At 33.6% G+C, this 13648-nt stretch overlaps 1 protein-coding gene across 1 annotated transcript in view; it reads right to left on the bottom strand.

Moving 5' to 3' along the window:
• The window catches only part of EndoA (SH3 domain containing GRB2 like, endophilin-A), a 337766-nt gene that overhangs the window by 289967 nt on the left and 34151 nt on the right, over positions 1-13648 (bottom strand). Inside the window, exon 4 of the mRNA XM_090406594.1 lies at positions 3150-3222. Coding sequence (XP_090262720.1) covers positions 3150-3222 — 73 coding nt within the window. The remainder of the gene's footprint in view (positions 1-3149; positions 3223-13648) is intronic.

Genomic DNA, 13648 nt, shown 5'->3' with positions numbered 1-13648 from the left:
CCCTTCTCCACTGAGAATGGTCATTCCAGGAGCCTTCTTGCAACTTTATGCTCACACCATCTCCACAACTCCTCCTCCCCATGTAAGTCGAGGCCATATTATCTTCCTGGTGTTGACAATTCATCACATTCTTGGGCAATTTCTCTGATGTAACTAAAGGCTTTATTTACATCAGTTATGCACATATATAACTGCTTGATAACATTATTAAACCATTACATGCATTTATAAGTGTGGGGGGGAGAGGGGGGGGTGACAATGATTTGCTATACAACAGTGGCTGGAACCTAACATGCTGTATGATCAGAATATGCCTGTACTACTTTTAATAACTGTTCGTTAACTTCCCCCCAAACTTTTAAAAGAGTTTTCCATTTCTTTTTTTTTTTTTATCCACAAAGAAAGCCCAGATCTCTGTCTGCTCCTTATCCATGCCACTCCAGATGTGTATGTAGCCACCCTGAATCTTGAATCCAGTACTTTTATTTATTTTATTTTTTTTTTTTTGTCAAAAATTTAGTGGTCAAAACCACTAAATCTAAGTTTTGTTAGTAAACTCTTTTAATACTTCTAATTTTCCAGTTAAACTTTGTATGTTCCATGTTCTAAATCTCAAAGTCCATGTTTTGTAGCCCATTTAATTTCTTAAATTTTTGTCCAGTTCCATTTTTCTTTTCGGAATATGCAAGTTTTTTTTTATAAGAAAGGGGTACCATCCCTTTGCTCAACCCCCCAACCTAGAAGACCAGTTTACTCTCAAAGTGCACACCTTCTCCTAGCCTGTGGGGAAATTTGGTTTTCGCATTTACTGAATTAATTTCCTTAAATTTGTTTTTGCTGTATGGAACTCTTTGTCTGATCTTCATGAATTTTTTAAGAAAATAAATTCCGTAAATCCAAGAATCAAATTTACATTAGAAAACAGTTGTTGTGTTGATAAGAATAGAATATGGTGTAGTTAAATCTTTAGTTGACAGAGCTCAAAATTTGTTCCACCAATTCTCTTCTAAACAATGAACTGACTAGTATCAGAGCTACATTCATCTCTTAATGTTCATAAGGCAAAAACTATCAATAAAAGAATCAATAATAATAATGACCTTTATCTTAATCCTCCTCGAGAAGAAGTTTCTAGAATTAATTTCTAAAATTAATTCAGTAAATCCAAGAATCAAATTTACATTACAGAACAGTTGTGTTGATTAGAAGAGAATACATTCTGTAATGTAAATTTGATTCTTGGGTTTACTGAATTAATTTTCTTGAGAACTTCACGAAGATTGGACAAAACAGAGTTCCCTACAGTAAAAAAAAAATTGAGAAAATTAATGTAAGAATGTAAGTAAATGCAAGAATCAAACTTACACTTCAAGTAGAAGATAACAACCATCCTCCTTTTCTCGATGTTCTCATTCTGCATCAACCAGGAAATCTACAGTTCTCTATATACAGAAAACCAACTCTTACTGGCAAATATATTAATGCTACATCACATCATCATCCCTATCAAAAATCTTTATTGACAGAGCTCATAAAATTTGTTCTACAGATTCTCTTCTAAACAATGAACTGTCTATTATCAGACTATCTTCATCTCTAATGTTCATAAGACAAACACTATCATTTCAACAATAACGGCCTTCATCTTAATCCTCCTCGAGAAGAAGTTTCTAGAATTTGTCTTCCACATGTTAAAGGACTATAAGAAAAAACAAGACTTGTTTGCTAGATTGACCTACAAGTTTTTTTCCATCCAGTCGGTAAACTTAATACTTTTCTTGTCTCTCCAAAAGACAAATATCCTTCTCTCTTTTATCTGGGAGTTTAAAGAATCCCATGCTCTTGCAGCCTAAATTATTCATATGGACAAACTGGTCCTTCCACATAAATTTGTCTTGAAGAACAACAAGAATATATTTCACTTAAAGAGCCCGATAAATCTGGTTTAGTGAGCCATGCCTTGTCTATGAAACAGAATTCAGCAGAATAATACTAAAGTTCTACACAAAACCTTTTTTTCTTCTGGAAAGATTGTATAAAGAAAGCTGTAAAACATACATTCACAATCCTAACCTCAACAAAAATTATTGCATTAAAATTTCTTAATTTTGGGAAGTTATCCTAATTAATATTGATGTTCATATGTTTCATAAAAATGGTAATTAATTATTTAAATTTAAAGTTTTTTTAATTATTTTTTTTTTTTACTTTATTCCTTGATATCTATTAATGTACATGAAGTTATCCTCTTCCTACAGTCGATAGTACATAATATCATGCTCTTTCAATTTAAATGTTGTTCATTTTTATGTTTATCTATTCTTACTGTAGAGTATTGAAAATAGCTATGAAATATACCCAAAAATTTTACAAAAATAATTCATTTATGTAAATGACTTCTATAATTATTTATTATTATGCCTTCCACTTATGTCTTATTTTTTAAATCAATTTTGTTTAGTCTGTTGTAATTAACTCTCTCCCCTGCTTTAAGAATCATCTTATTACCTTCTTGAGTTTGCAGTGTGAAAGCTATCATGCCAGAAATGTTATATTATTTACTACTTTTTTTTAAATTGAAAAAAACCCAATAAAAGATTTTTTTTTTTATAATTTGACAGTAATGTGAAAAGCCTTCATTAGTAATAGGAGTGACTTCCACGTGGCACATACAGCATTTTCTTAAAGCTAATGATCCTTCAAATCTGCGATCAAAAGATTTAACTTCTCGATGCAATGGTGGATTACTGTAATTATAACACTTATGAACCCATTATAATGCTACTGTATGCATACTTTACACACTGACACACTTATACACAATTAATGCTTGATAAATTTTATTAAGCAAGAAAAATTAAAGCTAATAAAGAAAGTGGCAGTCACTTATATAATAAATGACTGACAATGTCTTTATTTTTTTTTTTTCAAGTTAATATTTTATTACATAAAGAAAAATTATTTCCATGAAACAAATATATGATAAACCAGCTAAGTATAAAAATATATAGAATGTGATAAGAGGTCTTGAACTAATACTTTCCATTAAAAAGATAGTTTGAAGTGGTTGTGTGTGAATATAATATTTTATTTAAATGAAAAACAAAAATGACAGCAAAAAAAAAAAAAAGATAATGCAATATACAAACCAGGATTAGGCTGTAAATATTCTTTGGTCTTTATCAGTAACTCTTCTACCAGTTCATTTGTAAGATCTGTTTTCTGGAGGAATTAAAAAAAAAAAGTATTTTAAAATGGTGACTCATTAATAGTGTTTTTTAAACTATTGCAATACCACAGATTCAGAACCTATACGACCACAGATACTTCTGCAGAAGAAGGCGAATCCATTCCGATAATAGCATAATCAATGAGTTTCATGGGCTGAGTGTTTATTATTATATGTCAAAAATTAGGTTTTCTTTCATGAAAATTCTAGTTTTTAAAGTGGTAACTATTTTGCTTGTATAACAGTTGGAAAATTTTATGTATAAAGTACGTGGTTACGTGTGTTGGTGATGAATTCATATATTGCCTTATTCCTTTCACCCCTTCAACATGAATTGACTCTTCTTGGCAATCTGCAGGCAATGGCTCTCACTTCTGTTGTCGGACAGTAGCATAGGAGTACTATAGTGGCCAAGAGATTAAGTAGACATAGGCTATAAACTTGTTTTGTATTATAGCATAAAGAAAATCAACATCATTTTGTTTACAGATTATGCAGTCTGAGCATAAACAGAGTGCAGCTTCCATTTAAAAACTTTGAAAAATGGCAGCCTAATGAAACAAGCAAAAAATATCACACAAACATAATATAAAATAGCTTTCGAGATATTTTATGCTATGGCAATTGTAGTACAAAATCAGTGAGTTGTTTATTTATGCACAATGACTAAATGTGAAACTGTCATATTCCATTTTTATCATCTATAATAACATCAAGAATGGTAGCAGAACAACTGAAAATATTACTTTTATGGCTATTTAGCCTATTTTTGTTTAGGAGTACCCTTTTTTTTATAATGTCATTGGCTTTTTACTCAAATTTTAGAGTATTACTGATGTTTTATATGGACAGATATATGAACAATATATAGCAAGAAAAACCAGACATACCTTTGTGGGATGTTGTTGGCTGTCTTCTTTTTCAGTGGCATTCCGGCATATGGAGATGTACATTCATTGTTGAAGGAAGGAAGTATGACCTGAACAGAAAGGGGGAGGGGTCGGAAAAGTGGAGTTTGAGAGATGTGGGAGAATTATTGGTGAGGCAGGAGGTACACTAACTTATTTTGAAAAACCCGGGTTTCTTAATATATTTTTTAAATTATTAAAGGTGGGCAAAGTATACTTTGGGAATTGGGATAGGGGTGAACATAGAAATTTTAGGGAAGAAGAAGGATATTATGGGATAAGATCAGGGATGGGAGAACAGGGTGTGAGCTGGTTTCAACAATGCGTTGTCTTCGGAGCTCGTGGGAGAAAGTGGAGGCTATGTCATGCCGGCTTGGTGTTTCTGTCTTTAGTGTATCTATGTTGTATTCCATTGGTTGGAGTCGTGACTTAATTTTTATGTTATGGAGCTTCCAACTCTCGGAAATTATGTAGGGCCGGTGGATGTTTATCGAGTTTTTGTCACATTTTATGGCTATTGTTTCCGATATTCTAAGCATTGTTTCGTTTTCCTGTATGTCTGCTATTATGGCCTTGTTGATTTGCGGGGTATGTTTCTGTTCAAGGGGGGTGGACAGCTATTTCTGTTTTTCCTGTATTTTGTATTCTGTTTTTCTTTTGGTTGTTGTGTTTTTTATTGTTTAAATGTTCTGGAATTGGGATGTTGCAGTCACAGAAGTGTTCTTGTAGTCTTGCCCACAAAGATCTGATAGTAGAATTTGTGTAGATGACATCACAATCTTGTTGACAAGGAAATTTGTAAACCACATTGTGGTGTTCTAGTATTTCTTTGTGTGTGAGATTTATAGGTTTTAGAAGTGTTGCTAATTTTTGGTTTGTAGTGAACACCAGCTTATAGTCAGTGTGTTTGAAAATGTATTTGCAGGCTTTGTAGGTTTTTGCTGATTTGCTGGTGTAATTTATTAGCTGTGTTGGGTAATTTCGATTTTTAAAAATCTGTGTTAACTTCTTTATCTCAGTGTTGAGATAACTGTGTGTAGTCAAAAACTTGTGAGCATTTATAAACTGTGCTAGGATGACTGATTTCTTAATAGAATAAGGATGGTATGAGCTGAAGTGGAGGTAGTTTCCCATATGTGTGGGTTTGTGGAATATTTTTGTGGCTATTCTGTTGTTTGTTCTAATTAATGTTGGTTAAGGAAATTGATGGATTTTTCATGTTTTGTTTCTATGGTGAATTTTAGTCTGTTGCTAAAATAAATATTATTTTTAGGCTATTTGGCCTATTTTTGTTTAGGAGTACCCTTTTTTTTATAATGTCATTGGCTTTTTATTCAAATTTTAGGATATTACTGATGTTTTATATGGACAGATATATGAAGAATATATATAGAAAGAAAACCAGACATACCTTTGTGGGATGTTGCTGGCTGTCTTCTTTTTCAATGGCATCACAGTGTATGGCGATGTACATTCATTGTTGAAGGAAGGAAGTATGACCTGAATGGAAGGGGGGGGGGTGTCAGAAACGTGGGGTTTGAGAAATGTGGGAGAATTATTGGTGAGGGAAGAGGTATGCTAACTTATTTTGAAAAACCCAGTTTTTTTTAATATAGTTTTTAAATTATTAAAGGTGAGCAGAGAATACTTTGGGATGGAAGTGAGCATAGAAATTTTAGGGAAGGAGAAGGATATTATGGGATGAGATCAGGGATGGGAGAACAGGGTGTGAGCCGTTTCAACAATGTGTCGTCTTCGGAGCTCGTGGGGGAAGTGGAGGCTATGTCATGCTTGACTTGGTGTTTCTGTGTTGTATTCTATTGGTCGGAGCTGTGAGCTAATTTTTATGTTATGGAGCTTCCAACTCTCGGAAATTATGTAGGGGACTGGTGGATGTTTATTTACTCCTCTAAGTAAATAATATTTACTTAGAGGAGTAACGTGGGAATTTGCCCAGAAATAATACCTACAACTGAAAATATTTTAATTGATGTTTTGGTCTCTTGTTCTTCTGCTGTTTCTCCATTCTATGAAAAATCTCTTCCAAGTTAATCTGGTAATAGTCCCTCACCAACTTATTTTAAACATACAGTTTTGATAGTCATAAGACTATCAAAACTGTATGTCTTCAATCACCCATCATATTCAACATTTCACATTGGAAACTACTTTTATCAACTAGTACTGGACTCTTTCCAACATATCCTAATGCTCTTGAAAAACTAGGAGACAAAACTCTATGCACAATAATCCATATGCAGTCTAATCAATACAAAAAAGGAGCCATGTCCTCTGCCATAATCCATAAAATATATATCCATAATCCATAAAACTAGCACTTCAACTCGCATGTCCACTCAGTCTATTCAGAATCTCCTGTAAAGCTATGACATCATCCTACCTACAAACAACTGTATATCTCATTTAAATCTTTCTCTCTCTCAATATTGTTAACATACAAGTTAAACAGCATGATTCTCCCCCCCCCTCCTTCCATCAGCAGACACTGTTCCCCACATACACAACTTGTGATGCTTATCAGATCCTATTTTCTATCCAATACATCGACTTATTATCTAACCTCCATCCATTCCAGTTTAATTAATGGCTTGTCATATAGTAATCAATGAAAGGCCTTGGTAAAATCTAAATATACCAACTGCATACACATCTCCCTTGTCCAACATCTGTCACTTTGTAGTAGAAAAGCAGACTGCAAAAACATGATCACCCTTTAACAAACTCATTCCTCATATATCCCTCTCCTCCATTTCTGTGACATTCCCTGCATGATATTGCACTTATACAGATGTAATACCTTTATGAATTGCACATTTAATATCGGAACTATATCCTTTGCAGGAGTTACTATTTTCACCAACTAATATCAAACTCCAATTACTGTTCTTTCTTCTACTAGCCACATACTGAAATACGAGGGTAGTTTGAAAAGTTCTCAGCCTCGACCATAGATGGCAACCCTATTGACAAGATTTTTTTTCCTAAGTTGGTACATTTGTCATAAGCATCAATGTGAAATTGCAAGTCATTCTATCAAGTAGTTTGTTTAATACAGCTGTATGAAGGAAAAGTGTTGTCTGTATCCCTTGAAATGGATAAAATTGAGTATCGTGCAGTTATAAAATTCTTTGTAAAAGAAGGTTTAACGGCAAAAGAAATGCATTTGAAGTTCATGCAAGTTAATGGGCACTCTTCTCCTTCGTTCTCGATAATTAAGAAATGGGCCTCTAAACACGGCCATACAAACCTTGACGATGATCCATGTGAAGGACGTCCAAAAAGTGTAACACCACCAAAAATCATTGATCAAGTGCACGATATGGTATTGGATGACCGGTGAGTCAAAGTGCATGAAATTGCTGAGACTATAGGCATTTCAAAAGAATGTGTAGGATATGTTTTGCATGACAAATTTCACATGAAAAAGCTTTGCGCAAGATGGGTGCCATGCTTGCTCGCAGTAGATCAAAAATGCACTTGCATGAAAATCTCTGAGCAGTGCTTGGAGCATTTTAACAAGAATAAAACTGATTTTGTGTGTCGATTTATTACTATGGATGAGACTTGGATTCACCATTACACAGAATCCAAACAGCAGTCAAAACAGTGGACAGAAGCCAGTTGTTCAGCACCAAAGAAGATGAAGTCAGTTCCATCAGCAGGAAAAGTCATGGTATTGATGTTTTGGGATGATAAAGACATTTTGTTTATTAATTATCTTGAAAAGGGTAAAACAATAACTGGGGGATATTATTCTGATCTTTTAACCAGACTAGACAAAAAAAATTCGTGAGAAAAGACCCAGTTTGCAAGAATAAAAAATCATCTTGCATCAGGACAATGCACCTGCCCACAAAGGTGTTTTGGCAATGGGAAAATTAAGGGATCTGCACTATGAATAGTTGGAATATCCATCTTATTCCCCAGATTTGGCTGCCTCTGACTTCTGTCTCTTCCCAAAACTAAAACTCTTCCTCGTTGGTCCGCATTTTTCTTCGAATCAAGAGGTGATTGCAGCTATAGAGGGGTATTTTGCAGATCTTACTGAGAACCATTACAGGGATGGGATAATGGTGCTGGAGCAGCACTGGAATAAATGTATTAGTTTTAAAGGAGATTATGTTGAAAAATAAAAATAATTTTGAAATTATAAATTTGTTTTTTCACTGTTAGGCCGAGAACTTTTCAGATCACCCTCGTAACTCTAGGAGTTTTTTTTTTTTTTCCTGCTTCACTAGCCAAAAAGTCTCATAATGACTTTTGCTCTCCTTACTTCACATTCCTAGTTTGCTCTTCATGCAAATGACTTTATCATTCATCTTATGCTAGCTCCAATGCCTACTTCCAGACTGTATGCTTAGTTCTCATCATTCATCCATTTAGCACTTGCCTACTGATATTTGGAATACATTCAGATTATGCTGTTAAACAGTTCTTGACAAACACTAGACAGCCTTTGCATTCAACTCCACATTTCATAATCACTGACCTTGTAGTTCCACATATAATAACCTTTGTCCACAGAAGCATTCATGTTGTTGAATGCAAAACTCATACATAGAGTATTTATCCATCACTCTACATAGAAAGTCATATCACTCTACCTGTTGTTTACTTCACACCAAAACATGGTATGAGCATAAATTTAAAGAGACATGAATTCTTACCAACCATCCTAATCTTAACAATAATGGTGGTCTAAAAATCCCAAGAATATGAAAGCCACACATTCTATCACTAAAACCTTTTGGTCTATGAGTTAATTATAATTAGGACTGTGGTAATCTAGGATCTTAGCTTTAATATAGCAAACACATATGTTAAATTATTGATTAGGTTACCAATTTTTCTGTATTAAAAGCAATAATATGAATTTGTTCTCTGATGATGCTATAAATAGGATATAGTTTTGATGTATTTTGTTTTTATTCATTAGGGGTCAGGTCAGTAGAATAATGGTTGATCAAACATTGTCACTTTGGCATACTGTTTAAAATGTAATATAGCTTGTCTTTATATATATATGTGTATACTCCAGAGATGACCTCGATATGAAGGTTGAAATGTTGGGATATTAAAGTAATTTTAAAGGAAAGGTTTCTCAACACCTCACCTACTGACCTCTGGAATACATTCAGATTGCTGCTGTTAAACAGTTCTTGACTAACACCAGATATCCTTTGCGTTCAATCACTGACCTCGTAGTTTGCTGTCCAATCTGACGCCTGTCAGATTGGACAGCATTTTCTATTCTTTCATTTTCCTCCCACACTACTCACCTTTCCATTTGCTAACACCACTCTCTGCAACCTTAATGTTCTATTCTTCCATATCAGATCTTAATTCTTTAGATCTTTTTCTCACCTCTCCAGCTTATTCACACCAATCAATTTAAATGCAATCCATCACTCTTAATGAATTCTATACATTCCCAAATTTATCATCCATGTTCACAGACTACACTCCTTTCTCCTCATACAGTTTTGGCAATGTACTCTTTATGAGTTTTACTTATTATCTCAGCTCATCATATCATCACATATGGATAACATAGTGGCTGCCTTTTCTACCAACAGCATTATTTTTTTTCTCTCTTCAATCTCCTGATATCCATCCTCATTCTACCTCAATCAAATCATTTGTTCTCACTTCTAGCAACTCTCTTGCTTGCTTAATCCTCATATACAAAATATCAGCACAATTAAAGAAAAATTAACCATCTTCCTGGAGCTATTCAAACAGCAATCATCTTTAATTATCACAAATTACATATTTAATAAAAATTTAATAAACACAAATTACATATAGTGATGCCATTAAATAGGGATGTTATTACAAAAGAACTTTTTTAAGATAGTTTACAATCATTTTCTTAGTTGCTGCACATGGCAGACAAAGGAAATGGCATTTATATAAAAATGCTAATGTTCAGCATGCAATATACAAAGAAAATTAAGAGGTTAGTGGATAGGTAAGTTGTCAGGATGTCTAAAAAGGGATAAGGAATTATCCACTTTTCCACTTTCAAAATGAACTGTATGCACTAGTGCCAACTGTCAAGACAAGATGGTTCAGGAAACATTGAGAGCAGGGAGACTTCACCAAAAATTGGCAAGTCCTGCTGCTTATTGATATTTTCAGTAAGGCCTGTTACTTTGTGATATTTAAGGTATTTTAATGAAATTAAATGTTAGAAATAGATTATTTTTACCATTAATGAAAATGAACATTACAAATATTGTAATGGCCAGGGTAATATTACAAATATTACATCGGCCTAGTGGTTAGCATATCCGCTCTCCAGCCAAAAGGCTGCAGGTTTGAATACCACGTGGACATGGATGTTTGTATTATCTGTGGAAATACTAGTGGTGATGGTGGGCGGTAGATGCCATTGGTGTATTCCAGTTCATTGTTGGTGGATTGAGTGGTAGAGACAGAGTTGTGGAGTAAGCCCTCTCTCGATGAGTCTTGGACTCCCTGGAGGTGTCACATAATAATAATAATAATATATTTTGCATGTAAAATTATTCAGAATTAGAAAGCACACACTTCTGTGTGTATAACTGCTCATGACAGGGCATATCTGCCACATGTAAATATCAGCTCAGGAGACCCCCCCCCACCCCATCTCAAAAAGTAATAACTTTTTGCTCCTTTGCAGTTTCTATAACAGCTAATTAATTGCTTTATGTATTTATCCCTCATAAGAGATAAACGTACGAAAAAACTGAGTGGCAACAGTAGAAATTTAAAGAATGAAAAGAAAAGTACTGCTTTAATGAATTCTGTATAAAACTATATCTAATCTGTGATTCAGTCACTGTTACTAAAGAATATATTAAGTCATTTTGATACAAAGTACTAAAATCTTTCTGAACCAAAAAGATTTCAGGTATCAAATTCAATGAAACAGTATTTTTTTTATTTTCTCAGATCAATAAGTTAAAATTGGTTTGAACACTGTCTTGTATACAGCTAATTTAGTGTTTTGACTAATTTCTTTCTTATTCCATACAAATTTATTCATCTGACTTCCTGCAATACCAGCTTTACTAATTCTGTTGTCTATTTCCATACTTAATTTGCCATCTTCACTAAAAATTGTGACTAAGTTGCTGAAATATTTTACTTGTTCTATAGGTTCACATATAGTATAGATACCAAGATACCAAGCAATTTTAAACCTGGTTTTACTCCATTTCCCAAGTAAGCAAACAGACTAAAAGTCAAGTTTGCGCCTGCAATTGATGCAAGTCTAACTGATCCCACAGGTAGTGCAAGACCAGGGCAACTCGTGGTAAAGGTGGAACAAGCTCCGATCACTAATCTTAATATTTACCTTTAATGCCAAAACACATCTCCAAGAAGGGGATGTATGATGTTTTGTATTAAAGGCAAGGGGCCACTACCCAGACCAGTTTCGACCTTTATTGAGGCCTCATCAGTGGGAGCTAGGCTAGAAATACCAAGATTTAGTAATACAGAGCTTGTAAGTATTTCACCAAAACAAGTTACCATAAGGTGTTTTAACCTTATTAAATAAAAATCTCTGGAGGAGATATAAATGTAGAAAGTATTTTTACCTTGGGTATAAATATGTTAAAGATACCAAGCAATTTTAAACCTGGTTTTACTCCATTTCCCAAGTAAGCAAACAGACTAAAAGTCAAGTTTGCGCCTGCAATTGATGCAAGTCTAACTGATCCCACAGGTAGTGCAAGACCAGGACAACTTGTGGTAAAGGTGGAACAAGCTCCGATCACTAATCTTAATATTTACCTTTAATGCCAAAACACATCTCCAAGAAGGGGATGTATGATGTTTTGTATTAAAGGCAAGGGGCCACTACCCAGACCGGTTTCGACCTTTATTGAGGCCTCATCAGTGGGAGCTAGGCTAGAAATACCAAGATTTATACTCAAGGTAAAAATACTTTCTACATTTATATCTCCTCCAGAGATTTTTATTTAATAAGGTTAAAACACCTTATGGTAACTTGTTTTGGTGAAATACTTACAAGCTCTGTATTACTAAATCTTGGTATTTCTAGCCTAGCTCCCACTGATGAGGCCTCAATAAAGGTCGAAACTGGTCTGGGTAGTGGCCCCTTGCCTTTAATACAAAACATCATACATCCTCTTCTTGGAGATGTGTTTTGGCATTAAAGGTAAATATTAAGATTAGTGATCGGAGCTTGTTCCACCTTTACCACGAGTTGCCCTGGTCTTGCACTACCTGTGGGATCAGTTAGACTTGCATCAATTGCAGGCGCAAACTTGACTTTTAGTCTGTTTGCTTACTTGAGAAATGGAGTAAAACCAGGTTTAAAATTGCTTGGTATCTTTAACATATTTATACCCAAGGTAAAAATACTTTCTACATATATATATATATACGTATAGATTATATCTATACGTATATAAAAATATAATCTATACATATATAAATTCTTGACCAATATATAATTATATATTGGTGAAGAAAAGATACAGAAACCAAATAAAAAATTGCAAAAGCAATCCAGGTGCCAACATTAGTAGTGACCATAACCATAAATGAAAATATAACTGAAACACAGGAAAAAAATCCAAAGATACAAACCAATAAGATGGAACCTTGAAAAATTAAAGAGTTAAGAAGTAAAGAGAAGATACCAAGAGGCAACCGATCATAACATTCCAGAAAACAAATAGTCAGAATAATATTGAAAACCAATGGAGTATGATTAAAGAGTTAATTACAAATTCATCAAATCAATTATTGAAAAATACAGAAAAAGAAAAAAGAAAACATTGGATAACAGATGAAATACTTGGTCTTATGGATGAAAGAAGAAAATATAAAAATGCTGTTAAAGAAGATGTGGCCAAATACAAATATCTTAAAAATCAAATTACAAGAAAATGTAGACAAGCCAAAAAATAATACCTAGAACAAAGTAATAACAGATGAATTATTTAAAAAGGAAAACATAGAGGGAGCCTATAAAGAAATTAACAAACTGACTTTCAAATTTAATAAGAACAGCAAAAAACAATGCCGTCAAAGGCGAAAATGGAAAATTACTAATAGAATCAGAGGATATATTAATGAAATGGAAGAATTATCTTGAAAATCTCTATAATGGCGATGAACTTGATGTTGATATCAGCATAGAAAATCAAAATGAAGATAATCTAGGACCCCAATAATGTGAGAAGAATTTGATAAAGCACTATCCGAAATGAGTAAGGGAAAAAGGTGTAGACAATATTCCTATAGAACTACTACAAAATCTAGGTGATGAGACAAAAACCTTACTCTATCAATTAATAGCCCAAATCTATGATAGAGGAGAAATACCAAAGGAGTTTATGAAATCAACTATAATCCCAATACCAAAAAAGAATAAAGCAAATAAATGCAGCCAATTTAGAACAATAGCTTTAATCCCACATGTTAGCAAAATTCTGCTAAATATTATTCAAAATAGAATTTATTCAAAAAT

This window comes from Typopeltis vanoorti, chromosome 16 (genome assembly GCF_054136105.1).
Source record: "Typopeltis vanoorti isolate ZY-2024b chromosome 16, IOZ_Tvanoo_1.0, whole genome shotgun sequence".
In the NCBI taxonomy this organism is placed as follows: domain Eukaryota; kingdom Metazoa; phylum Arthropoda; class Arachnida; order Uropygi; family Thelyphonidae; genus Typopeltis; species Typopeltis vanoorti.
Note: the sequence above shows the minus strand (reverse complement) of the source record. Positions and strands in the feature narration are given on the sequence as shown.